A 25,638-nucleotide genomic window follows, 5' to 3' on the forward strand; every position below is an offset into this window, starting at 1 on the left:
TTAACATGACAAGCATGTGGGGTCAAGAAAGACTAGCAAGCATACTAAAGGACACACCTTCACAGCTGTTCAAATAAATCAGAACCTGCAATATAATCAAATCTCACTATCAAGTCTTATTCCTAACTCATGGCAGCAATGTCCAGTAGATAATGCATATCACACATGTAATCTTAAATTTTCTAGTAGTCATATAACAAAGGTAAAAAGAAAAACAGGTAAAATTTGTTACTACTTTTTAAAGCCAATGTATTCAATAATTTCACCATATGATCAACTTGAAAAATAAATATTTAACATTATTTATTTTTTCTCTAACCTGCTTCACTGCAAGATATTCTTCATACTATTTGGAACTGTGGCCAGGTGTGGTGGCTCACACCTGCAACCCCAGCACTTTGGAAGGCCAAGATGTGCAGTTCACTTGAGGCCAGGAGTTCGAGACCAGCCTGGCCAACATGGTGAAATCCCATCTCTACTAAAATTACAAAAATTAGCCAGGCATGGTGGCACATGCCTGCAATCCCAGCTCCTAGGGAGGTTGAGGCATGAGAATTGCTTAAACCCAGGAGGCAGAGGTTGCAGTGAGCTGAGATCTGTGCAACTGCACTCCAGCCTGGGGGACAGAGCAAGACTCTATCTCGACTAAAGAAAAAAAAAAGGAAAACAAAATCTGGTAAGTACATATTCTATAAATATCAATTCAAACTAGCAAGGTTTCAAAAGTTTAATAACCACATGTGGTTAGTGGCTACTCAACTGAAGAGCACAGATCTAAGATAATTATTAACTTAAGGGAAATGGGTCTACATAGACTTTTGTAAATAGCAAGATTTAAGATACTTTTTCCACAGAGACATACTTTCTAAATCTGTATTCTAATCAGAAGTGGTAGTTGGGCCAGCCATGGTGGCTCACACCTGTAATCCTAGCTGAGACAGGCGGATCACGAGGTCAGGAGTTCAAGAACAGCCTGACCAACATGGTAAAACCCATCTCTACTAAAAATATAAAAATTAGCCAGGCATGGTGGCGCACGCCTGTAATCCACCTACTCAGGAGGCTGAGGCAGGAGAATTGCTTGAACCCGGTAGGTGGAGGGTGCAATGAGCTGACATTGCGCCACTGCACTCCAGCATTGGCAACAGAGCAAGGCTCAGTCTACTGTGTTTTTTTGTTTTGTTTTGTTTTTTGGCTCAGTCTCAAAAAGAAAAAAAAGAAGTGGTAGCTCACCAAGTGTCATCAGGGCTGGAATAAAATAATTACCCATTTGAGCAAGATCACCAATAATAACATTACTTTTTAACTTGATAATGGGGACTAATTTTTTCTTTTTTTTTTTGAGACAGAGTTTTGCTCTTGTTGCCCAGGCTGGAGTGCAATGGTGTGATCTTGGCTCACTGCCACCTCTGCCTCCCAGGTTCAAGCGATTCTCCTGCCTCAGCCTCCTGAGTAGCTGGGATTACAGGCATGTACCACCATGCCCAGCTAATTTTTTATTTTTAGTAGAGACAAGGTTTCTCCATGTTGGTCAGGCTGGTCTTGAACTCCTAACCTCAAGTGATCTGCCCACCTCAACCTCCCAAAGTGTTGGGATTACAGGCGTGAGTCACCATACCCAGCCAATGGGGTCTAATTCTGAGTGGTGATAGTGACTGCTTCGGTCACTGGAGTGGATGAATCTCTCATTGTTATAGTCCTATAGTCTTACTATAGCTTAATAATTGGCATCCTAGACTGTTTATTATTCTCTTTTTCAAGCCAAGCTTTTGCAGTCAGTCCTCGAAAGCTCTACCAAACCTTGAAACACAACAAACCTAAATTATAGGACCTGAAAAGCTAAAAAGGAATCCCTGACACATGTCAACCACACATGATGTATCTCAGCTTTATAATGTTAGGGGAAATGTGAGAAGTAGGAGTTACGCAGAAAGGATCAATCAGCCTTGGTCTATATTAGTTTAACTTCTGTTGGAGGAATGCTTCAAAGATTTGATAAGAATTAAGGCCCCTCCTCCCAGAAAATGTGTACCCAAAAATTTCACTCTCAGGAGGTCCACCTTTGGATTCCACATTAGGAATTCCCGATAGAACACTGATTTTTAAATTCTGACTTCTAAATTCTATTAAAACTAAATCATAAATAAATAACTCAGTTACAAGTCTAAAAGAATGTCCTCAAAATGGTCATTTACTGAAAATGATAGAGAAGTTCCCATTTCATACCAACCTGAATGAGTACGCATATGTCTAGTTAGATGAGTCTTCTGAGAACTTGAGTAAGGACAAAGTTCACATTTATATGGGCGTTCTCCTGCAAAATTTCAATGATGAAGAGTGTTTAAATGTCACTCTTTGGTTTAAAATAAACCAAACACAATTCTCACTAACAATGCAAAAATATTCAGTACTCAGTACATTTTAACAAGAATTTTTTTCCTATTGCTGACAAAAAGATCAATTTATCATGTATTTAAACTGTAAGTTATTTATTTCAGAAATTATGACATTATTTTGGCTTTGAGAAAAAACAACACTGACTTTCTGAATTCTCACAGCCCTTTTAATTTTCACAGTGATACTGCATGTTATTACATTTAGTAGTGAGAAGTGAAAAACTATCTTGATAAGGTAATCAAGCATGTTTGTTAAATAAGAATACCCCTTCTTTTTTTTTGAGACAGTTTCGCTCTTGTTACCCAGGCTGAAGTGCAGTGGCGCGATCTCGGCTCACCGCAACCTCCGCCTCCTGGGTTCAAGCAATTCTCCTGCCTCAGCCTCCCGAGTAGCTGGGGCTACAGGTGCGCACTACCATGCCCAGCTAATTGTTGTATTAGTAGAGATGGGGTTTCACCATGTTGACCAGGATGGTCTCAATCTCTTGACTTCATGATCCACCCGCCTCGGCCTCCCAAAGTGCTGGGATTATAGGCGTGAGCCACCGTGTCCGGCCAAGAATATCCTTTAAAAAAAATCTACCGGAATTGTCTAATGCTATTAACAGCAGTTTTCTTTTTGAACCTTGTAAATGATTAATCTACCACTTGAACTTGTTAGCTTAAAGCAACAATACTTTTGAGTGGGGATGTAGTTGCTTTATGCTAAAAATTCAAGTGGTAGAGTTCCAGACCAGCCTAGGCAACACAGCAAGGCCCCATCTCTAAAAATGTACTTTAAAAACTAGCTTGGGTCGGGCATGACGGCTCATGCCTGTACTCCCAGCACCAGCTCACTGGTCAGGAGTTCGAGACCAGTCTGACCAACATGGAAAAACCCTGTCTCTACTAAAAATACAAAAGTAGCCAGGCATGGTGGCACATGCCTATAATCCCAGCTACTTGGGAGGCTGAGGCAGGAGAATCACTTGAACTGGGAGACAGGTTGCAGTGAGCCAAGATCACACCATTGCACTCCAGCTTGGGCAACAAGAGTGAAACTCTGTCTCAAAAAAAAAAAAAACCTAACCTGGGCTGAGTATGGGGATTATGGCCCCCACCTGTGGTAACCCTAACACTTTGGGAGGCCAAGACAGGTGGATTGCTTGAGCCCAGGAGTTCAAGACTAGCCTGGGCAACACAGTAATACCTCCTCTCTAAAAAAAAAAAAAAAAATAGAAAAATTAGCCAGGTGTGGTGGCACATGCCTGTGGTCCCAGCAACTTGGGAGGCTGAGGTGGAAGGATTGGTCGAGCCCAGGAAGGACAAGGCTGGTACGAGCTGTGATTATACCATCGTGTTCCAGCCTGGGTGAAAGTGAGATCCTGTAGACCCAGCACCTGGGAGGCTGAGGCAGGAAGATCACTTGAGCCCAGAGTTTGAGGTTGCAGTGAGCTATGATGGCACCACCGTATTCTAGCCTTGGAGAAAGAGGGAGATCCTCTCTCTAAAAACATAAAATAAAAAACAGTTATGTTATAAAGTTAGGCCCGGCGCAGTGGCTCATACCTGTAATCTTAGCACTTTGAGAGGCCAAGGAGGGTGGACTGCCTGAGCTCAGGAGTTCAAAACCAGCCTGGGCAACAGAGTGAAACCCCGTCTCTACTAAAAATAACAAAAAATAGTCAGGCATGCTGGGGTGCGCCTGTAGTCCCAGCTACTCAAGAGGCTGAGGCAGAACTGCTTGAACCCAGGACGCAGAGGTTGCAGTAAGCCGAGATCATGCCACTGTACTCCAGCCTGGGCGACAGAGTAAGACTTGAAAAATTTAAGAAATAGGTCATCAATTTTCTTTTTTCTTTTTCTTTTTTTAAAGACGGGGTTTCACCATGTTGGTCAGGCTGGTCTTGAACTCCCAACCTCAGGTGATCCTCCCGCCTTGGCCTCCAAAGTGCTTGGATTATAGGCGTGAGCCACTGTGCCCGGCCCAACTTTCTTCTTACTGTTATAGGATAGGGTCTTGCTCTGTCGCCCAGACTGGAGTACAATGGCGTGAGCATGGCTGCTGCAGCCTCGACCTCCTGGGCGTAATAGATCTTCCAGCCTCCTAAGTAGCTCGAACCACAGACGTGTAAAACCATGCCCCGTTAATGTTGTTGGGTTTTTTTTTTAAGAGACCAGATTTTGCCAGACTGGTCTCGAACTCCTGGGCTGAAACAATCTAACTGTCTTGGTGTCCCAAAGTGCTGGGATTACAGGCATGAGCCACCAGGCCCAATTAGTCACTAATTTTAAAAAACAAATTCTAAAAGCCACAGGGACTGAAGACTAGAGGCCAGTGACTTTTTTTTTTTTTTTTCTACCTTCACTTGAGGGTTTAGAGGCCAGTGATTTAACACTGAAGAATTAAGACTCAAAGGCAGGAAATGTATATTCTTTTTAGATATGGCTGTCAACCACAAAACAAGCTTTAAAGAAAAGTGTACAATTTGTTTTAATATAGTCTCCAGACACAAGATAATTATGACTTTGGTAAAGTTACTAACAGGCCGTTTCCCCAGCTGTAAAAGTAATAGAATCTTCATTTCCTACAATTGTGAAAGTTTAAATAATACATGCAGAGCATTTAACACTGTGCCTGGCACATAATAAAGCCCTCAATAAATGTCAGCTGTCAATTTTGTCAATATAACAAAATACAGAAACAAATGTGTCTAATAAAATAAGGAAAAGATGGTACACAGAAAAAAAGAATAGGCCAGGCATGGTGGCTCATGCCTATAATCCCAGCACTTTGGGAGGCAGGCAGATAGTTTGAGCCCAGAAGATTGAGGCTGCAGTGAGTGGTGATCACACCAGTGCACTCCATACAGGGCAACAGAACTGTATGTCTCAAAACAAACAACAACAAAAAGAATGGTGGCAAGTGGGAAAAGTGTTCCTAGTAACTATTCTACTGTAATTTGCTGGTAGCTATGCATAAGCTGTAAAGAGCTGGTAGCAATAGAATGCCAACCTTTTGACCTGAACAATTAAGGTAGTTTTATGTTAATGGAATTCTGTAAAAAATGATATACAAATAGCCAATAAACACATGAAAAGATGAACATTATCATTAGCCTTGAGGGAAATGCAAATCAAAACCACAATGAGATGAAAACTTCATACCCACTAGGAAGGTATCTGTAATCACAAAGACAGATGTTAACAGTATCACTGCTGAGGATGTGCTGCAATTGGAACCCTCACACATTGCTGGTGGGATTGTAAAATGGCATGGGTAATTTGGAAAACAATTTGGCAGTTAACCAAATGTTGCTACTATACTTCCCCACAATCTGACTCTTAGGTATATATATCCAAAAGAAACAAAAACATATATCCACATGAAAACCTAAACATGAATATTCCTAGCAGCATTATTCAGACTGTATATTATATGATTCCATTTATATGAAATATTCAGGGCGGGGCGCAGTGGCTCAAGCCTGTAATCCCAGCACTTTGAGAGGCCAAGGCAGGTGGATCACGAGGTCAAGAGATCGAGACCATCCTGGTCAACATGCTGAAACCCCGTCTCTACTAAAAATACAAAAAATTAGCTGAGCGTGGTGGCGCGTGCCTGTACTCCCAGCTACTCAGGAGGCTGAGGTAGGAGAATTGCCTGAACCCAGGAGGCGGAGGTTGTGGTGAGCCGAGATCGTGCCATTGCATTCCAGCCTGGGTAACAAGAGCAAAACTCCGTCTCAAAAAAAAAAAAAGAAAAAGAAATATTCAAAACAGGCCAATCTATAGTGAGCCGTATATGTAAACTGTATCTCAACAAAGTTGGAAAAAATTAAACCTCACTGCAGATAAACTTGAAGAATCAAAGAAAATTTACTTTTACATTATTTTATTATTATTACTATTTTTTGAGACGAGGTTTCACTCTTGTTGCCCAGGCTGGTGTGCAATGGCGCGATCTTGGCTCACTGCAACCTCTGCCTCCTAAGTTCAAGCGATTCTCCTGCCTCAGCCTCCAGGGTAGCTGGGACTACAGGCGCGCACCACCATGCCCAACTAACTTTGTATTTTTTTAGTAGAAGCGGGGTTTCTCCATGTTGGTCAGGCTGGTCTGGAACTCCCCACCTCAGGTGATCCACCCGCCTTGGCCTCCCCAAAATGCTGGGATTACAGGCATGAGCCAACATGCCCAGCCTTTTTTTTTTTGAGTCGGAGCCTGGCTCTGTCGCCCAGGCTGCAGGGCAGTGGCACGATCTCAGCTCACTGCAACCTCTGCCTCTTGGGTTCAAGCGATTCTCCTATCTCAGCCTCCCGAGAAGCTGGGACTGACTACAGGCGCGTGCCACTATGCCAGGCCAATTTTGTATTTTTAGTAGAGATGGGGTTTCACCATGCCAGCCAGGCTGGTCTCGAACTCCTGACCTCGTGATCTGCCTGCCTCAACCTCCCAAAGTGCTGGGATTACAGGCATGAGCCACTGTATCCAGCCTACTTTTAAATTATTTACAACAGATTACCTTATCTGTGTAATTCTACAAACTAGGCCTAACTGTTCTAGAAAGCTTAGTTACCTACTGATTTTTCAGTTACTACACAGGTAAAGGGTTTTCTTTAAAAGTAGATTTTGTGAACCAGTTAAACACCAAAACCACTAAATTAAAGAGGTTAACCTGAATGAAAGTAATCCCCAACCACACCATCACCATAATAACCAGCTGTAGAATAATGAGATTGCTGAACTTTAAATGCTACTTGTTATTTTTCGAGATAGAGTCTCACTGTGTCTCGCAGGCTGGAGTGCAGTGCAACCTCCACCTCCCAAGGTCAAGTGATTCTCCTGCCTCAACCTCCCAGAGTGCTAGGATTACAGGTGTGAGCCACCACCAACAGCTTTAAATGATACTTGTATATGACTTTGGGAACATCACTTCAGACTTTTATATGTCAAGTTTTCCCCTCTGTAAACATGAACTGTTATCACAGATGCTATTTTCCTCAATGAACTGTTCTGAAGATTAGCATAGAAGACAGCACCTAACACTGGTCACAAGAAACACAAACCCAGTAAGTGAATCAGAAAACTGGGCCACTTAATAATGCAAGTGGAAATGAGAATTCCTGCACACTCAATTTAAGTGATTCCTGTTGTTTTTCTCTCTACTCCTCTACAGCAGATGAGTTTATTTTCTATAATTTTCAGATTTATGCATTTAGTAACACCAGAGATACTTTCAGAATTTACATAATCAAAGTATTAACCTTCAATCTACCAAATTGTTTTAAGATGTATACATCACCAAACTGTTAAAGACGTAAAAAAAAAAAAAAAGGCCAGGTTCCGTGGCTCAAGCCTGTAATCCCAGCACTTTGGGAGGCTGAGGTGGGGAGATCACAAGGTCAGGAGTTTGAGACCAGCCTGTCCAATATGGCAAAACCCCATCTCTACTAAAAATGCCAAAAAAATTAGCTGGGCATGGTGACACACACCTGTGATCCCAGCTACTCTGGAGGCCAAGGCTGGAGAATCACTTGAACCACCAGGAAGTGGAGGTTGCATGGCGCCAAGATTGCACCATTACACTCCAGCCTGAGCAACGGAGCAAGACTCTGTCTCAAGAAAAAAAAAATTCAGAATGAAGGTAGTACCGGGGAAAAACAAGCATTAAGACCAAATAAACCAGGGCAGTCATGGTGGCTCATGCCTGTAATCCCAGCACTTCAGGATGCTGAGACAAGCGGATCATCTGAGGTCAGGAGTCTGAGACTAGCCTGGCCAACAAGGTGAAACTCCATCTATACTGAAAATACAAAAATCCAGGCATGGTGGTGGGCACCTGTAATCCCAGCTAAATTAATATGATGTACTTACTTATGAGTTTGGTATATATGATGCCTGGGATTTGTTTTAAGATATTATAGGTGAGGTTGGCTTTGTCTAACAATCTAATTCAAACTGTCAAGTGATTAATGGGGTTGTATCCCCAAGTAACTTTCATTTCCTACTCTGTGTATTTTAGTAATACTTGACCTTTACTTCTGAAATCGAATGGTTTCAAAGCATGGAGGCAATCAATCACAGATTATGACGAATTCCAAAGGGACTACAAATTCTTTTACTAGACTAAATTTTAAAACATTCAACACATGAGGCATACATCTGCTGGGGCTTAGCAATCTTGTAACAGAGGTCACTCTTGTAATGGAATTTCACCTGCAAGTTTTATTGTTTATGTCTACCACTTAATAGTTTCGAAGTCTTTGGTATGTAAAAAATAAGTAAATAAAATAAATTTTAAAAAATTATGTCAGCTGGTTACAGTAGCTCACACCCATAATCCCAGCACTTTGGGAGGCTAAAGGCAGATTACTTGAGCTCGGGAGTTTTAGACCAACCTGGACAACATGGCGAAACCCCACCTCTACAAAACTACCAAAATTAGGCAGGTGTAGTGGCATCCATCTGTGGTCCCAGCTACTTGGGGGACTGAGGCAAGAAGATCACATGAGCCCAAGAGGTCAAGGCTGCAGTGAGCAGTGATCATGCCACTACACTCTAGGCTGGGTGACAAAGTAAAACTATCTCAAAAACAAAAAAAAAGTCTACCACTCCACTTAAAGCAGTAAAGCAGTAACAATTCCCCTCCCCAATGTCCTCTTCACCAGTGGGGTTCAGTCTTGGCAAGTGCCAGGACCTGTAAGTCCTATAAGAGGAGATCTGAGGCAAACAGCATCCCACAGCCCCTATTCATTCGTGATCTCGAGAGTAGAGTACTTGATTACTCTATCCATTAATCAGGACCCAAATGTACCAGTTCTTACCAGGAAAATGTAACAGAAATGTCCACGAGCTACCAATAGTTAAAAACATTTCTTTGAAAAATTAGGCCCTTTTGACAACAAACCAGTACAACTTTGGGCTTAAAAAAAGAAAGAAAGAAAGAAAGAAATTAAGAAAGAAAGAAAAATTAGGCCACTCAATTACAAATATTTAAAATCCAATTTAAATTTTTAAAAATTAGGTGGGTGTGGTAGTGCAGTCTCTAGTCCCAGTTACTTTGAAGGTTGGGGTAGGAGGACTGCTTGAACCCAGAAACTAAAGGTTGCAGTGAGCTATGATCACACCACTGCCTGGGCTACAGCTTGAGACTCTGTCTCAAATAAATAAATAAAACTCAATTAAGGCCGGGCTCAGTGGTTTACATGCATGTAATCCGAGCACTTTGGGAGTCCCAGACAGGCAGATCACCTGAGGTTGGGAGTTTGAGACCAGCCTGACCAACATGAATAAACCCCGTCTCTACGAAAAACAAAAAATTAGCTGGGTGTGGTGGCATAAGACTGTAATACCAACTACTAAGGAAGCTGGGGCAGGAGAATCGCTTGACTCTGAGGTGGAGGTTGCAGATCATGCCATTGTACTCCACCGTGGGCAACAAGAGCAAAACTCTGTCTCAAAAAAAAAAAAAAAAAAACTACAGTGGACACCAGCTGAATCAAACCCAATTTAAAAGTGAATGACTGGTGTGCACAGTGGCTCATGCCTATAATCCCAACACTAGGGAAGGCTGAGTCAGGAGGATCACTTGAGGTCAGGCATTTAAGACCAGCCTGGGCAACATAGTGAGACCCCCATCTCTACAAAAAGAAATTTTAAAAGTTTCTGCCAGGTGTGGCGGCTCACGCCTTTAATACCAGCACTTTAAGAGGCTGAGATGGGTGGATCACCTAAGGTCAAGAGTTTGAGAACAGCTGCTACTAAAAATACAAAAATTAGCTGGGCGAGATGGCGGGCACCTATGATCCCAGCTACTCGGGAGGCTGAGATAGGAGAATCGCTTAAACCCGGGAGGCAGAGATTGCAGTGAGCTGAGATCGTGCCACTGCACTCCAGCCTGGGTGACAGAGCCTGACTCCATTTCAAAAAAACAAAGTTTCAACTTTTTTGATAGTTATACTTAGTGTGAGTTCAAACAAGCTAAACATAATTCTCTGGAAAATACATTTTCTACGTGAGTTTGCTTTCACAGGAAAATGGTTTCAATTGGTGATAATCTCACCCATCTTTTAAAAACTACCTTCTCACATTTCTTTTAGGAACTCAATGCTGTAAGTCAAATGTTTTAAAGTTTGAGACTTTTGTTAGGCAGAGATATGCAAGGTTAATCACTGAGTTTTCCTTTTTATGTAAGCCCTCAATTCCTTTCAGAAATTATACTGCATCTTAGATGTGTTCAGTGTCACAAAAATAAATATACAAACTTTTCCTTTTTTCTTTTAAAAAGGGGTCTTCCCATGTTTCCTAGACTGATCTAGAACTTCCAGGCTCAGGCAGTCCTTCTGCCTGGTCCTCAAGTGCTAGGATTACAGGCATTGAGCCACCAGACACAGCCATCAACAAACTTAAAAGCAGTCTACCTTGCTGAAAGTAAATCCCAAGTTAGAATATGTACTTTAGGAAGAGCGTGGCAAGATCTCTTGGCTGTTCCTCCCAGATAACACTCTGTGCTTTACATATAACTTCACATAATCCTCCCATCCTAGATGTTGTTATTCCATGGAGAAAATTCTGAACAAAGATGTTAAACAACTCGTGCAAGGTCATAAAGATAGCAAATAATGGAACCTGGATTTGAACCAGAGTCCTTTTCCTCAAGGACTTTTCCTCCACTAACCACTCAACGATCAGAAATGAGAACTGAACTTATGGACAAGAAAGCTTCTCTTACCTGTATGAGTTCTAACATGCTGAACGTAATTGTTTTTTCTGTCTGAAAAATAGTTGCATTTTCCACAAGTGTATACTTTCCTTGGAAAATGGTTTCTCAAGTGTTTCCTCCAGTGATACTCGCTTACTGTTGTGTATGTGCAGATGATGCACTTGTAGACGCGCTCATTATCCCCAGCTCTGGTGTGGTGTTTCAGGTGTGCAGTATAGTGATCATATCGATTGGTATTATAGCCACAGCGGTCACAGCGAATGGGGCCCTTGGAGAAATCTCCCTCTTCTGCAGTGGAAGAGCCAGATTCCCTGGCTTTTGCCTGCTTCTCTGCACTCTCTTCCACAAAAAATTTCTTGGCACTGTGAACTCTGATGTGATGCACAAACTGTTCTTCAGATTCTGCTTCATACTGACATGGCTTACAGCGAAAGGGTTTGGTCTTTGAGTTCTTGCCTTTGTCCTCCACTCCAGGTGTTTCAGGAGGAAGATCTTTATTTGAGCTGTAAATCTCTGGAGCAGCTGATGCCTCAAATACAGGCTGAGGTTCTACGACACTGAGTTCCAAACTTCTCAGTTCCATGTTTTCCATTCCATTAGGTTCACCTTTGATTTCAGCAGACTCTTCAAGTCCTTCTCCTTCACTATCTGAAAAGTTGTTATCCCCAACAGGCATCAATTCTGCCATCTGTCTTTCTTCACCAACCAGGTAATCACAGCAGCTGCCATTTACTTCCCCAGTTAAGGCCACATTTGCCAGCATGATAAGCTGAGGTGCAGCCAGTTCAGCTTTGGAGAGGTCATGCAAGTCATACATGTCGTTAGGCAAGGCCATTCCAATATTGCCACTGCTGGTAAATAGCCCTCCTCCTCCAGAAGACTGCCCCATTACCTGGGTGGCCATAACTGTATTCTGAATTAAAAGTAAAACAGAACAAAAGCACCAGTTTAAACACTACTGTTACTGGCTTAAAACCATATCACTGTAATTCTTCGTAACTGAAAAAATTTCCAGTATGATCTTTATAACTCAATAAACTTCATCACTTATTAAAAACAAACCTTTAAAATAGTCGTTAATGCCCAAGAGTCTACTGCAATCACAAAAAAAAAAAAAAAAAAGTTCTACTATCCCTAGAAAACAATTCTACCAATTGTTTGTCATAACTCATTCATCATCCAGCCACTGGCATATGGTCCCTCAAGCACTTTAATTGTTCTGGTGGGGATAAAAAGTAACCTTCATTTTTCCTGTTAAAAATATTTTTAAAACTCAATACAAGAGTAGTAAATTATTGTCCTCTCAACTTCCCCTCATTGCCCTCTTTCTGATTCAATGGTCTGAATCAGAAAGCCCAGAAATCCACAAGCTATTCAGTGCATTTATTAAGTACACAAACACATCTGGAAAGTAGAAGCCTGTAATAATTATTCAACTTAATTGGATTTCGCATGAATTCAACTAACTCCAAAAGAATAAACTACTGTGAAAAAGTACCAGTTAGTCCCTCTTAATTTCTCGACAACTCTACAGGCTTAAAAGAAAAACATTATGGGACCCTTTTTCTTGTAAAAAAAAAAAGTAAGTTTGATTTATTCAAAACTCAGCAAATAAAAATTAATAAGCTTATTTTTCTGCAGGCTGAAATTCTACAACACTGAATTCCAAGCTTCTCAATACGAATATAATCATCGTGCAACTCAACTCGACAATCCGCAACTTTCTTGCATTGTGCTTGACTTGGCCTACTTGTCTAGTGGAAGCCATTACAAGATCACCTTCTTGAAAACAAGTTGGGCTTTCTAAGCTCTTAACTACATTACTTCTCAGTCTAAAAGGTGCTATTCTCAAACGAAGTGTTCTCTTGCAAATTCAAAAAAAAAATCCTAAGAAAATAAAGTTAAACCAAAAATACAAAAAGCAATCTGATTCACCCAAGTGTATAAACACAAACGGGTTTAGTTCTACGTACCAACTAAAAAGTTGGAAGCAAATGCCATCACAGAAAACAGAGGGCGAAAGCTGTCCCGGGGCTGAACAGCCCCAAGCTACTGGGCAATGTAGCCCAATATCGACTTTTCTAATCGCTCCCTAACCCCTAACTGCCACCCCAAAAGGAATTTTAACGATTGTTAGGAAGACCGTCCAGGCACAGCCCGAAAGTCCAACGTGCTGCACGAATTCCTCTGTGCTGCTGCCACCAGCGTCTGCCTCGGCCGCGGCATTCCTAACTGAAATAGGCATTCGGCCATTTTCTCAAAATACCAAACACAAAGCAGCTCTTTGCAAACTCGGGCGGCTCTCGCTTCCTCTCGCCTCGGCCCGATTACTGCACGCATTTACACACCAACTCGCAGGAGTCGCCCCAACACTCGTCCTGAGCCTTTTCCTGCGCTCTCCAACACTAAAACTGGGGAGGGGAGCAAGCTCGTGGCGCTGTTTGGCCGGACCGAATCCTCCCCGGGTCCAGGCAGACCCCTCCCCAGCCCTCGGGCCCTGGTCCTCCGAGAGGAAAGAAAGTTACCGCGTAGCCAACGTCCAGGCTTCTGACTGCCCCCAGGCCCCTCCGACCGCCCGAGGCTCGCCCAACGCCCAGGGCTGGGGAGGCTCCGCGGGCGCCCTCGCGAGGCGTCGGGCCCCGAGCGCCGGAGGGGGCCCCCACGCGGGCCAGCCGCCACCCCCGCGCCCCGGAAGTTTGCGAACTTCACTCCCCCACGGGGCCCGGCAGGACGCGCGCCTCAGTCCAGCCAACTCGGATGGTCGGTGGCCGGACGCGGGGGCCCGAGGCGCCCGGCGGCCGAAGCGCAGAAATCGCTGTCCAGCCCGGCTGGCGGAACCGCCCGGGCCCCGGGGCTGACTCAACCCGCCCGGCCACACTCAACGGCGCCTTCCGGCGACAGGGAGAGGCTCTGGGGGAGGGGGACGCGAGGGCCTCGGGCCCGCGCGGGGCTGCGGTGGGAGCTGGGGGCTGGAGGAGGAAACAGAGGAAGTTTCAGGACTAGGGCCCAGAGCAGCTCCTCTCCTTGGCCTCAAAGGACCAGATTCGGAGGAGCGTCCTGGCCCGCGCAGAGGCGGTGTCCCAGCTTCCAGTGGGGAGGGGGTCCAAGCGACGCGCCGCTCCCAACAAACGCCCCCAGCCCCCGGGCGGCGGCTGTGTAACCCGATCCCGCTCGGCCGCCAGTCCCCGCCCGGCGCGGTCACCGCCGCCAGAGCCACAGTATCTGCAAATCAGCCCTGGACAGCGCCTGGCTCCGCGTCCTTCCGCGCCCTCCCCCTCCCGCCACCGCCGCCGCCCGACTGGCCCTCCCCCACCCCGACCGAGCCCTCTGCCCCGCGCCACACTTACCGGCCTTCCTCAGGGAGGAGGGGCGGGCGACCCTGAGTCGCCGCTCCTTCTCCGACTACTTTTCTTTGTTGCTGGAGTTTCGGGGGAAGGGTGGGGGAGGGTGGAAAAGTTGGGTGCTGGGGCCGTCGAGGACCGAAAAGGCCCAAGAGTGGGGCTGCAGAGGGTATTCAGGCCTCCGGGACTCGCCCAGCGGTCTCCGCTGCCGCCGCCGCCGGGGTCTGGGGCCCCGGGCCTCGGCGGCGCTCGCTCAGCTTCTGCGCCGCGAGCTCGCGGGAGCCGCACATTCCAACACAGGACGCTGCGCCGTGCACCCAGCCCGCGCCGCGCCGCCGCCTCCCGCGGGACACGCCCCCTCGACGCCGCGCGCGGCCGCGAGACACGCCCCCTCCGACGCCGGCGCGCCCCGCCCCTCGACCAAGCCGGGAGTGCCCCAGTCTCCAGCCAGCCTGGGGGCGCGTCTAGGGGGAGCCGCTGGTAATCCTCCCAGCCCCTCACTCCTGCCCTTAGGTCAGAAAAGAGGCGGGGCCCCACTCCCTTTCTCGATTTCTTTTATAAACAAACAACAGAAGTTACCCCAAGCCCTGGCGTGCATGCATGAGAATAGAGCTGTTAAAAGAAGAATCCGCAGGCTTTGACCGATCTCTTTACAGCTATTGTCACCGGCCTCTCAAGTCTAAAGCGCTCGAAGATACCCTTCAAATCTCTTCAACTCTCTACCCATGGCTATCCTTGACTAATTAAGCTTCGCTTTAAGCGTCTGGGAGTTGGGAGTTGCGAGAAAACATTTCGGGAGGGAGGTTATGGACTCAAAGTGAGTGTGAGGACTGAGGGGACAGATCCCTAGACGTGGCAGGTAGCAAATCATTGCTGAACCTGGAAAGCACGACTTCAGGGAAGGAATTACCCTCAAATTACAGAGAGAAGAGAGGGTGCTGAGGACGGAGAGGCCGCCTGGGACCACGGTGTGTCGGAGTAACCAGACTCACGTCTCGGAAGCGGGATAACCAAGCGGAATGCCTGGCCCATAGTCATGTGCTAACAAAAACAACAACAAAAGAACAGAGAGAGTAATTCCACTCCCTTCTCACCTGAAAGGGCTTCTCAGTCTGCCTTTGATACCTTCCTAAACGTCGGTCTTAAGTCACACCTGAGGTCGGGCGCGGTGGCTCACGCCTGTAATCGCAGCATTTTGGGAGGCCGAAGCGGGCGGATCACGAGATTAGGAGATCGAGACCATCTTGGCTAACACGGTGAACCCCCGTCTCTACTAAAAATACAAAAATTAGCCGGGTGTCGTGGCACGCGCCTGTAGTCCCAGCTACTCGGGAGGCTGATGCAGGAGAATCGCTTGAACGCGGGAGGCGGAAGTTGAGGTGAGCCGAGATTGTGCCACTGCACTCCAGCCTGGGCGACAGAGAGACTCGGTCTCAAAACAACAACAACAACAAAAACACAACTGTTCTTAGAAGCATAATGGCTCCCCATGACTACAAACTTAAAGCTTAAACTCCTTAGTGTGGTGTTCAAGGCCCTACTACTTAACCTGACCTAGATAAGTCAGACTATTGCTGATATTACAACATAAGTAACAAGTGCTATGGGGGTTTGTCAGTAGGGAGATGGATCCCAAGAGGTTCTAGAAACTTCACAGTAGATGTATTCATTTGACCTTGGAGAATGAGGAAACTTTCAACAGGTGGAAAGTAGGGCAAGGAACATTATACACAGTGAAAAGGGCAAACTCAAAAATCCCAAAGCAGTTGTTAAGACATCCCAGCTTCTCCTCAGCGTACCTCACTTCCTTCTCTTTGAAGTCCCTTTATTTGTTTCTCTTAGGGCAGGGCTTCCAGATTCCTCATTTCCTGGTATACTATACCCACATAGGACCTCTGCTTCCCTCTATCTGGACAATACATTACTAATTAATGCAGCCTCCAATCCAAGATGGAATGAAGACCATAAGGTGCTTGGCCACCAAAAGTGAGGCAATTTCTTTTTTCTTGTCTTTCTTTTTGAGGCAGAGTCTCGCTCTGTTGCCCAGGCTGGAGTGCAGTGGTGCAGTCTTGGCTCACTGCAACCTTTGCTCTGGGGTTCAAGCAATTCTCCTGTCTCAACCTCTTCTCCTGTCTCAACCTCCTAAGTAGCTGGGACCACAGCAGCATGCCATCACGCCCAGCTAGTAGAGACAGGGTTTCACCACGTTGAACAGACTGGTTTCAAACTCCTGACCTCAGGTGATCCACCCACCTTGGCCTCCCAAAGTGCTGAAATTACAGGCATGAGCCATCGTGCCTGGCAGCAATTTCAAATGTAGGACCTCTCCATGAATCAAACCTGAAAGGTATTCATTTTCATTGAACCAAAGAGAGGAAGAAGGGAGGGAGAGAGGGAAGGAGAGAAGGGAGGGAGGGAGGAAAGGTAGATTAACATTTTTAGGACTGGTATAAAATTTTTTGTATATATTTTATTTTATTTTATTTTATTTTATTTGTTTAACGAGAATTGAATTTGAGATCATATGGCTTTTTTAGTTGCTGTAGCCCAGGGTACAGTTCAGGCCTCTACCAGGGTTGTCAGACATAAACTGTTTTCTTTCACTTTCTTATGTCCAAAAAACCAAAAATGAAGTATCTCTTGTTAAACTTACTAAATAAACGTCCTTCATTTCCTCAATCTGACTGCTTACTGGAAATGTCTTATTAATTGCAAATTTATTCCCACATATTGTGATGCAAATAGAAGAATGGCAATGGGCAGCTGCATTCATTCAAAATTAGCAGAGGCCCTTGTTCAAGGGATGGCATATTCAGAGTGACCCAAATTATCATGACATGAAGGCCACAGGTCAAATTCAAGGCCAAATTACAAATCAATAGAAAATTTCCTTGGGGGAAGCTGTTGCTATGAACTTGAATTCCCAATTGTTTTTCAAAAGGCTGTATTTTACTTTGCTGTATCCAAACTTTAGGATCTTCTGCAAGAGAAAAACATTTGAAATGAGAATGAGTTCTGCTTTTCTTATATGTTTTTTCTGCATATTTAACTCATCAATATTTTTATTTTAATTATCATATATTCTTAATATTTTTCTCTTTTTTTTTTTTTAAGAAGGAGTTTCGCTCCTTACCCAGGCTGGAGTGCAATGGCATGATCTCGGCTCACCGCAACCTCCGCCTCCTGGGTTCAGGCAATTCTCCTGCCTCAGCCTCCTGAGTAGCTGGGATTACAGGCACGCGCCACCATGCCCAGCTAATTTTTTGTATTTTTAGTAGAGACGGGGTTTCACCATGTTGACCAAGATGGTCTCGATCTCTTGACCTCGTGATCCACCCGCCTCGGCCTCCCAACGTGCTGGGATTACAGGCATGAGCCACCGCGCCCGGCAATATTTTTCTCTAGAGATTTCTCTCTCTTTCTTTTTTTGAGACAGAGTCTCCATCAGTCACCCAGGCTGGAGTATAGTGGCACAATCTCATCTCACTGCAACCTCTGCCTCCTGGGTTCAAGTGATTCTCCTGCCTCAGCCGCCCAAGTAGCTGTGATTACAGGCACATGCCACCACACCCAGCTAATTTTTGTATTTGTAGTAGAGACAGGGTTTCACCATGTTGGTCAAATTGGTCTCAAACTCCTGACCTTGTGATCCACCCACCTCAAACTCCCAAAGTGCTGGGAGCAGGTGTGAGCCTCTGTGCCTGGCTTTTTTTTTTTTTAGACAGAGTTTTGCTGGGTGCAGTGGCTCATGCCTGTAATCCTAGCACTTTGGGAGGCCAAGATGGATGGATCACCAGAGGTCACCTGAGGTCAGGAGTTTAAGACCAGCCTGGCCATTATGGTGAAACCCCATCTTTTTTAAAAAATAAAATAAAGTAATAATAATAAAAAGAAAAAAAGAGATAGTTTTATTCTTGTTGCCCAGGCTGGAGTGCAATGGCATGCTGTCAGCTCATGGCAACCTCCTCCCGGGTTCAAGCAATTCTCCTGCCTCAGTCTCCCAAGTAGCTGGGATTACAGGCATGCACCACCATACCCAGCTAATTTTGTATTTTTAGTAAAGACGGGGTTTCTCCATGTTGGTCAGATTGGTCTCGAACACCTGATCCACCTGCTTCGGCCTCCCAAAGTGCTGAGATTACAGGCGTGAGCCACTGCACCTAGACAAATATTTTTTAAAGTTCAGTATATTGGCCGGGCGCGGTGGCTCACGCCTATAATCCCAGCACTTTGGGAGGCCGAGGCAGGTGGATCACAAGATCAAGAGATCGAGACCATCCTGGTCAACAAGGTGAAACCTCGTCTCTACTAAAAATACAAAAAGTAGCTGGGAATGGTGGTGCGCACCTGTAGTCCCAGCTACTCGGGAGGCTGAGGCAAGAGAATTGCTTGAATTCAGAAGGCGGAGGTTGCAGTGAGCCGAGATCGTGCCATTGCACTCCAGTCTGGGTAACAACAGCGAAACTCCATCTCAAAAAAAAAATAAAAAATTAAGTTCAGTATATCTGGTCTCCCTAGTTCCTTCTCTATATCTTTCCTTTGCCTTCTGTAGAGACCCACCAACAGGCCCTGAGCTACATTGGCTTCAAGACTGCTGGTATCTGAAGACAGACAGATTAAAGGCCTGGTCTAGTCCTGTTTGATTGCTTGATGCAGCATCATCAACTCTTTTTTTTTTTTTTTTTGAGAGAGAGTCTCACCCCATCACCCAGGCTAGAGTACAGTGGCTGGATCTTGGCTCACTGCAACCTCTGTCTCCTGGGTTCAAGCAGTTCTCCTGCCTCGGCCTCCCTGGCACATGCCACAATGCCCAGCTAATTTTTGTATTTTAGTAGGGATTGGGTTTCACCATGTTGGTCAGGCTGATCTCTAAACCCCTGACCTCAGGTGATCCACCTGCCTCGGTCTCCCAAAGTGCTGGGATTACAGGCGTGAGCCACCGCACCTAACCAGCATCATCTACTCTTGCTGCCAGTTGGACTCTGACCTCTTGTTCTGGTTCTGATAACTGGAATAGTGTACTATTCATTTTAGGCATCTACAACTTGAACCAGGGAGGTGTTCCCTACATGCTGAGAAGGGAAGAAGGTAAACAAGGGAAACTGAGACTTGAGCTGGGCTCCTTCCTGTTGTCGTTTGGAGCCTAGATCCCTTCAGTCACTCTGGCCTCCTTGAACTGTGGCTATTCTAACTCAGATCCATCACTTTGCTTGCTGTTCCTCTTTTGAAAGACTATCCAGGACCACTCAGGCACTGTGGCTCATGCCTATAATCCTGGCACTTTGGGAGGCCAAGGTGGGCCAATGACCTGAGGTCGGAAGTTCCAGACCAGCCTGACCAACATGGAGAAACCCTATCTCTACTGAAAGTACAAAATTAGGCAAGTATGGTGGCACATGCCTATAATCCCAGCTACTCAGGAGGAGGAGAATCACTTGAACCTGGGAGGCACAGGTTGCAGTGAGCTGAGATCACACCATTGCTCTCCAACCTGGGCAACAAGAGCGAAACTCCTTAAAAAAAAAAAAAGAGTAAAGAAAGACTATCCAGGACCTCTCTGTCACTGCCGCTCATCACTTCCCCTCCTTGATACAAATGTCATTTTTCTCAGTGGCCACACTATTTAAAATTATAACTCTCTCCATTTTCATCCAATTCCAATACCCCTCTCTGCTGTTTCTGTCTCTAGCATTTATTACCAACATGCTGGGTATTATTTATTTACCCTACGATTGTTTCTCTTCCTTCACTGGAACTTAAGCTCCAGAAATGCAGAGACATTTCTTTATCCCCAGCACCTATAACTTGGCAGTTGCTCAACAAATATTAGATGAATGGTTACAGGATCCTAGCTTCGTATCACAATCTCCCAAAGTAGGGACCCTCCTTACCCATGTTGGTACCTGCTGTTTAGTACCCAACACCAGTACCCACCACAGTCTTCCCTCACACCAAATGTGAGCCTGCCCCCTTGAATCTCCCTAATAACTACCGTTACATGAATAAATAAATGCTCCTGGATCCCTGGTCTCGGGGTTCTTCCCTCCTGATGAAAATCTCCCTGCCTCCTCTTCTGCATATCGTATTCCTACCACATTCCTGGTTTCACACAACAGTCTGTAGTTGGATTTTTCTTGATGATCATTAGCAATCTGTTTCAACCTTAGGTGTATCCTCTTTAGGCAGGAGACTCGCTTGAATCTGGGAGGTGGAGGTTGCAGTGAGCCCAGATCACACCACTGCACTCCAGCCTGGGGACAGAGTGAGACTCTGTCTCAAAAAAAAGGAGACAGGCGTAACAAGCTTTTGGCTTGTCCAGGTTTGCACACCAGTGAGGGCACAGATGGATTCCAGCCAGTTCAGTGCTCTTTCCATGTCTCTCAGACACTTTGTCTTCTTTCTGCTCTTCCCTGGCCCCATTCCCCAAAACATCTTTTAATCTCTGGGGCCTGATGCGCCACTAAATACAATGGCTTTAGAGATGTATGTATTTGAGGTAGGGGGACTTTTCAGATCCACAATTCCATAACTCTGAAGCCTTCTTTTAATATAAGATTAATTACCTTCTGGGCCAGATGCAGTGGCTCAAGCCTACAATGCCAGCACTTTGTGAGGCCAAAGGAGGAAGATCACTTGAGCCCAACAGTTCAAGAACAGCCTAGGCATCGTAGTGAGACCTTGTCTCTACTAAAAATAGTTTTTAAAAAATAGCTGATGTAGGCTGGGCACAGTGACTCATGCCTATAATCCCAGCACTTTGGGAGGCCGAGGCAGGTAGATCACGAGGTCAAGAGATCGAGACCATCCTGGTCAACATGGTGAAACCCCGTCTCTACTAAAAATACAAAAAATTAGCTGGGCATGGTGGTGCACGCCTGTAGTCCCAGCTACTCCAGAGGCTGAGGCAAGAGAATTGCTTGAACCCAGGAGGCAGAGGTTGGGATGAGCCAAGATGACGCCATTGCACTTCAGCCTGGGTAGTAAGAGAGAAACTCCATCTCAAAAAAAAAAAAAAAAATTAGCTGGTGTGGTGAGGTGTGCGTGTTGTCCCAGCTACTCAGGAGGCTGAGGTGGGAGGATTGCTTGAGTCCAGGAGATTAGGCTGCAGTGAGCTGTGATCACACCACTGCATCCAGCTGGGTGGCAGAGCAAGACCATGTCTCAAAAAAAAAAAGCATTACCTTCTGGCTAGGGAAGCAGAAGCCCTTACTGTCCTTCATGGCATTTAAAACCCTCAAGAGCCAGCATTGACATGTTAATTTACAAAGCTAATCATCAATTTAGAGGAATATGGACTTGACTCAGAAGACAACTCCTGGTAGTCTTTCCTGGCTTCCCAAGAAGTCAAAAACTTCTCACATGTGCTCCTAAAGTGGCATAAGTATATTCTTGTACCTATTTTCTTTCTCACCTGTCTGACAGGGTCTAGAGACAAGAAACTGTGTTGTATGTTCTCAACATGCTGATATTCCTGACACAGTAAATAAAATCAAACTTCTGGCAAAGTGTATCAATCCTGACAAAGCTAAAATCAGGCACTGGTTTTATCCATAAATGTTTCCTAGATGAATGAACCTGTACATTGTCTTTGTTTGTCTAAAATTATCACTCAACCCACTAGAATGGCTAAAAGTTTTAAAAGCTAAATATAAAATGCAACAAGAAACCAGGTGTGGTGGCTCACACCTGCAATCCCAGCACTTTGAGAGGCCGAGGCAGGCGGATCACGAGGTCAGGAGTTCAAGACTGGCCTGGCCAAAATACTGAAACCCCATCTCTACTAAAAAATACAAAAAATTATAGGCCGAACGTGGTGGCTCATGCTTGTAATCCCAGCACTTTGGGAGGCCAAGGCAGGCGAATCATGAGGTCAGGAGTTCAAGATCAGTCAAGATGATAACACCCCATCTCTACTAAAAATACAAAAATTAGCTGGGCGTGGTGGTGCATGCATGTAATCCCAGCTACTTGGGAGGCTGAGGCAGGAGAATAGCTTGAACCTGGGAAGTGGAGGTTGAAGTAAGCCAAGACCACACCACTGTACTCTGGCTTGGGCGACAGAGCAAGATTCCGTCTCAAAAAATCTGTATATATACAAAAATACAAAAAATTAGCCAGGCATGGTGGTGCATGCCTATAGTCCCAGCTACTCAGGAGGCTGAGGCAGGAGAATCACTTGAACCTGGGAGGCGGAGGTTGCAGTGAGCTGAGATCCTGCCACTGAGCTCCGGCTTGGGCAACAGGGTGAGACTGGTCTCAAAAAAAAAGCAAGAAGGGCTGAGTGTGGTGCTCCTAGAACTTTGGGAGGTGACAGAGTAAGACTCTATATTTAAAAAAAAAAATTGATAAGCATGCTGAGCAACTGGAAATCTCTCTCCTCTCTTGAGACAGGATCTTGCTCTGTCACTCAGGCTGGAGTGCAGTGGTGTGATGTTGGCTTATTGAAACCTCCACTTCCTGGGATCAAACGATCCTCCCACCTAGCCCTCCCAAGTAGCTGGGACCAGAGGTGGGACCTACCACGTCCCGCTAATTTAAAATTTCTTTTTTGTAGAGACATGGTCTCACTGTTTTCCAGGCTGATCTTGAACTCCTGGGCTCAAGTGATGCTCCCATCTTGGCCTCCCAAAGTGCTGGGACTATAGGCGTGACCCACCTGCCTGGCTTAAGACTCCCATATTGCTGATGGAAATGCAGCACTTTTACAAATGTGAATTTTCTTTTCTTTCTTTTTTTTTTTTGAAATGGAGTTTAACTCTTGTTACCCAGGCTGGAGTGTGATGGCGCGATCTCTGCTCACTGCAACCTCTACCTCCTGAGTTCAAGCAATTCTCCTGCCTCAGCCTTCCGAGCAGCTGGAACTACAGACATGCGCCACCATGCCCAGCTAATTTTTGTATTTTTAGTAGAGACGAGGTTTCACCATGTTGACCAGGATGGTCTTGATCTCTTGACCTCGTGATCCACCTGCCCCGGCCTCCCAAAGTGCTGGGATTATAGGTGTGAGCCACCGCACCCGGTCTGCAAAGGTGAATTTTCTTATAAACATTTAGCATATAATCCAGTCTCCCATTCCTAGATATTTACACAGGAGAACTGAAAACCTGTGGTACACAAAGACCCAAAAGGGAGGTGTCTAAAAGCTAGAAACAACTCAAAAGTCTCATTAGTAAATTAAAAGCAAATTTGTATCTTATCCATACCATAGCATGATAGTGTTGGGGGGAAACTTTTCCTCTATCCTCCTAGGTTTAATCACTGGGAGCATGCAAATCAAATTGACAAAAGACATACTGGCAACAGAAAAGACTGTGTGTGTGTGTGTGTGTGTGTGTGTGTGTGTGTGTGTGTGTGTGTGTGTGTTTATATATTTTTGAGACAGAGTCTTACTCTGTCTCCAAGTCTGGAGTGCGATGGCATGACTTCAGCCCACTGCAACCTCCACCTTCCAGGTTCAACTGATTCTCATGCCTCAGCCTCCGGAGTAGCTGGGATTATAGTTGCCCACCACCATACCCAGCTAATTTCTTTGTTTGTTTTTTGAGATGGAGTCGCGCTTTGTCACCCAGGCTGGAGTGTAATGGCGAAATCTCTGCTCACTGCAACCTCTGCTTCCCAGGCTAAGCGATTCTCCTGCTCAGCCTCCCAAGTAGCTGGGATTACAGGCACCCGCCACCATGCCTGGCTAGTTTTTTGTATTTTTAGTAGAGACAGGGTTTCACCATGTTGGCCAGGCTGATCTCAAACTCCTGACTTCGCATAATCTGCCCACCTCAGCCTCCCAAAGTGGTGAGATTACAGGCGTGAGCCACCATGCTCAGCCCAGAAAAGACACAACTTCGTCATATATTAAATGTGTGTAAAAGATTTGACCAGAAAATCTTATTCACAGGGCAGTTAGAATCTGGGCCTATTTACAAACTTAATAGGGGAAGGAGAGGGGAAAAAGGGTACGTACGGGAAAACAAATGAATTTTGGAAAGACAAATGGGCTTTTAGGAGAATAGCTGGGAGATATGATAGCTTTGTGACAATGTCTTATACATGTGGTGTGCAGACTTCTCTCTCTTTTTTTTTTCAATCCTTGCTTAGTTGAAAGAGACTTCTCATTAGTTGTGATAAGAGTCAATTGTCCCTGATTGCTTTGCTGGGAAGGGATTTATGAAAATTGAATTCTTTTGGGAGGCTCTCCTTTTAGGGAGATAAGAGATTTTAAGACCTCTGATGCCTTGTACTCAAAATAATTTTTATGCCACAGCTGTGTACTCTGGACTTATTCAATAGCAATAAAATAAAAATAAGGCTGGGCTTGGTGGCTCATACCTGTAATCCCAGCACTTTGGGAGACCTACACCAGTGGATCACGAGGTCAACATGGTGAAACCCTGTCTCTACTAAAGATACAAAAAAAAAGTTAACTGGGCATAGTGACACATCCCTGTCATTCCAGCTGCTCGGAGGCTAAGCTGGAGAATCACGTGAACCTGGGAGGCAGAGATTGCAGTGAGCCGAGATCGTGCCACTGTACTCCAGCCTGGGTGACACAGCAAGACTCAGTCTTAAAAATAAGAAAAATACAAAATACAAAAATTAGCCGGGCGTGGTGACGAACACCTGTAATCCCAGCTACTCAGGAAGGCTGAGGCAGGAGAATTGCTTGAAACTGGAAGGCAGAGGTAGCAGGGAGCTGAGATCGCACCACTGCACTTTAGCCTGGGCAACAAGAGTGAAACTTGGTCTCAAAAATAAATAAAATAAAATAAAACTAAAGTAATTGCATATACATGCAATCATATAGACGAGTCTCAAAAGCATTATGCTAAGAAAAAGAAGCCAGATGCAAAAGGCCACTTACCTCATAATTCCATGTATATACCATTCTGGGAAAGGCAAGCTATGGAAATAAATCAGTGGTTGCCAGGGGCTGGTGGAAAAGGAAGAGGATTGACTACAAAGGGCACAAAGGAATTTGCGGGGAGGGAGGGGTTATATAATTGTTGTATTTACTTATTTTTTTATTTAGAGACAGTGTTTCACTCTAACACTCAAGCCAGAGTGCAGTGGCACAATCATAGCTCACTACAGCCTCAAACTCCTGGTCTCAAGTGGTCCTTCTGCCTCAGCCTCCCAGGTAGCTGGAATTAAAGGCAATCATCACTCTGCCAGGGAGGTAGTGTAATGATCATCTCAACTATGGTA

The 25,638-nt window shown here is 45.2% G+C and overlaps 1 protein-coding gene across 3 annotated transcripts in view; it reads right to left on the reverse strand.

Annotated features, from left to right (window-relative positions):
- REST (RE1 silencing transcription factor) overlaps nt 1–14,773 on the reverse strand; it is a 28,083-nt gene extending 13,310 nt beyond the window's left edge. The window contains exons 1-3 of one of the 3 annotated variants that reach the window (XM_008993269.4): nt 14,446–14,773; nt 11,108–12,011; nt 2,231–2,314 (exon numbers count right to left, since the gene is read on the reverse strand). In XM_008993269.4, the coding sequence (XP_008991517.1) occupies nt 2,231–2,314; nt 11,108–12,002 (979 nt within the window). In that variant the 5' untranslated portion in view covers nt 12,003–12,011; nt 14,446–14,773. Of the gene's footprint in view, nt 1–2,230; nt 2,315–11,107; nt 12,012–13,623; nt 13,747–14,445 lie in introns of those variants that run through there. The other 2 variants (XM_008993270.5, XM_078367183.1) reach the window with 2 other exon arrangements.
- Between the last annotated feature and the right edge of the window lie 10,865 nt (nt 14,774–25,638).

The sequence above is a fragment of the Callithrix jacchus genome, chromosome 3 (assembly GCF_049354715.1).
Source record: "Callithrix jacchus isolate 240 chromosome 3, calJac240_pri, whole genome shotgun sequence".
Classification (NCBI taxonomy): domain Eukaryota; kingdom Metazoa; phylum Chordata; class Mammalia; order Primates; family Cebidae; genus Callithrix; species Callithrix jacchus.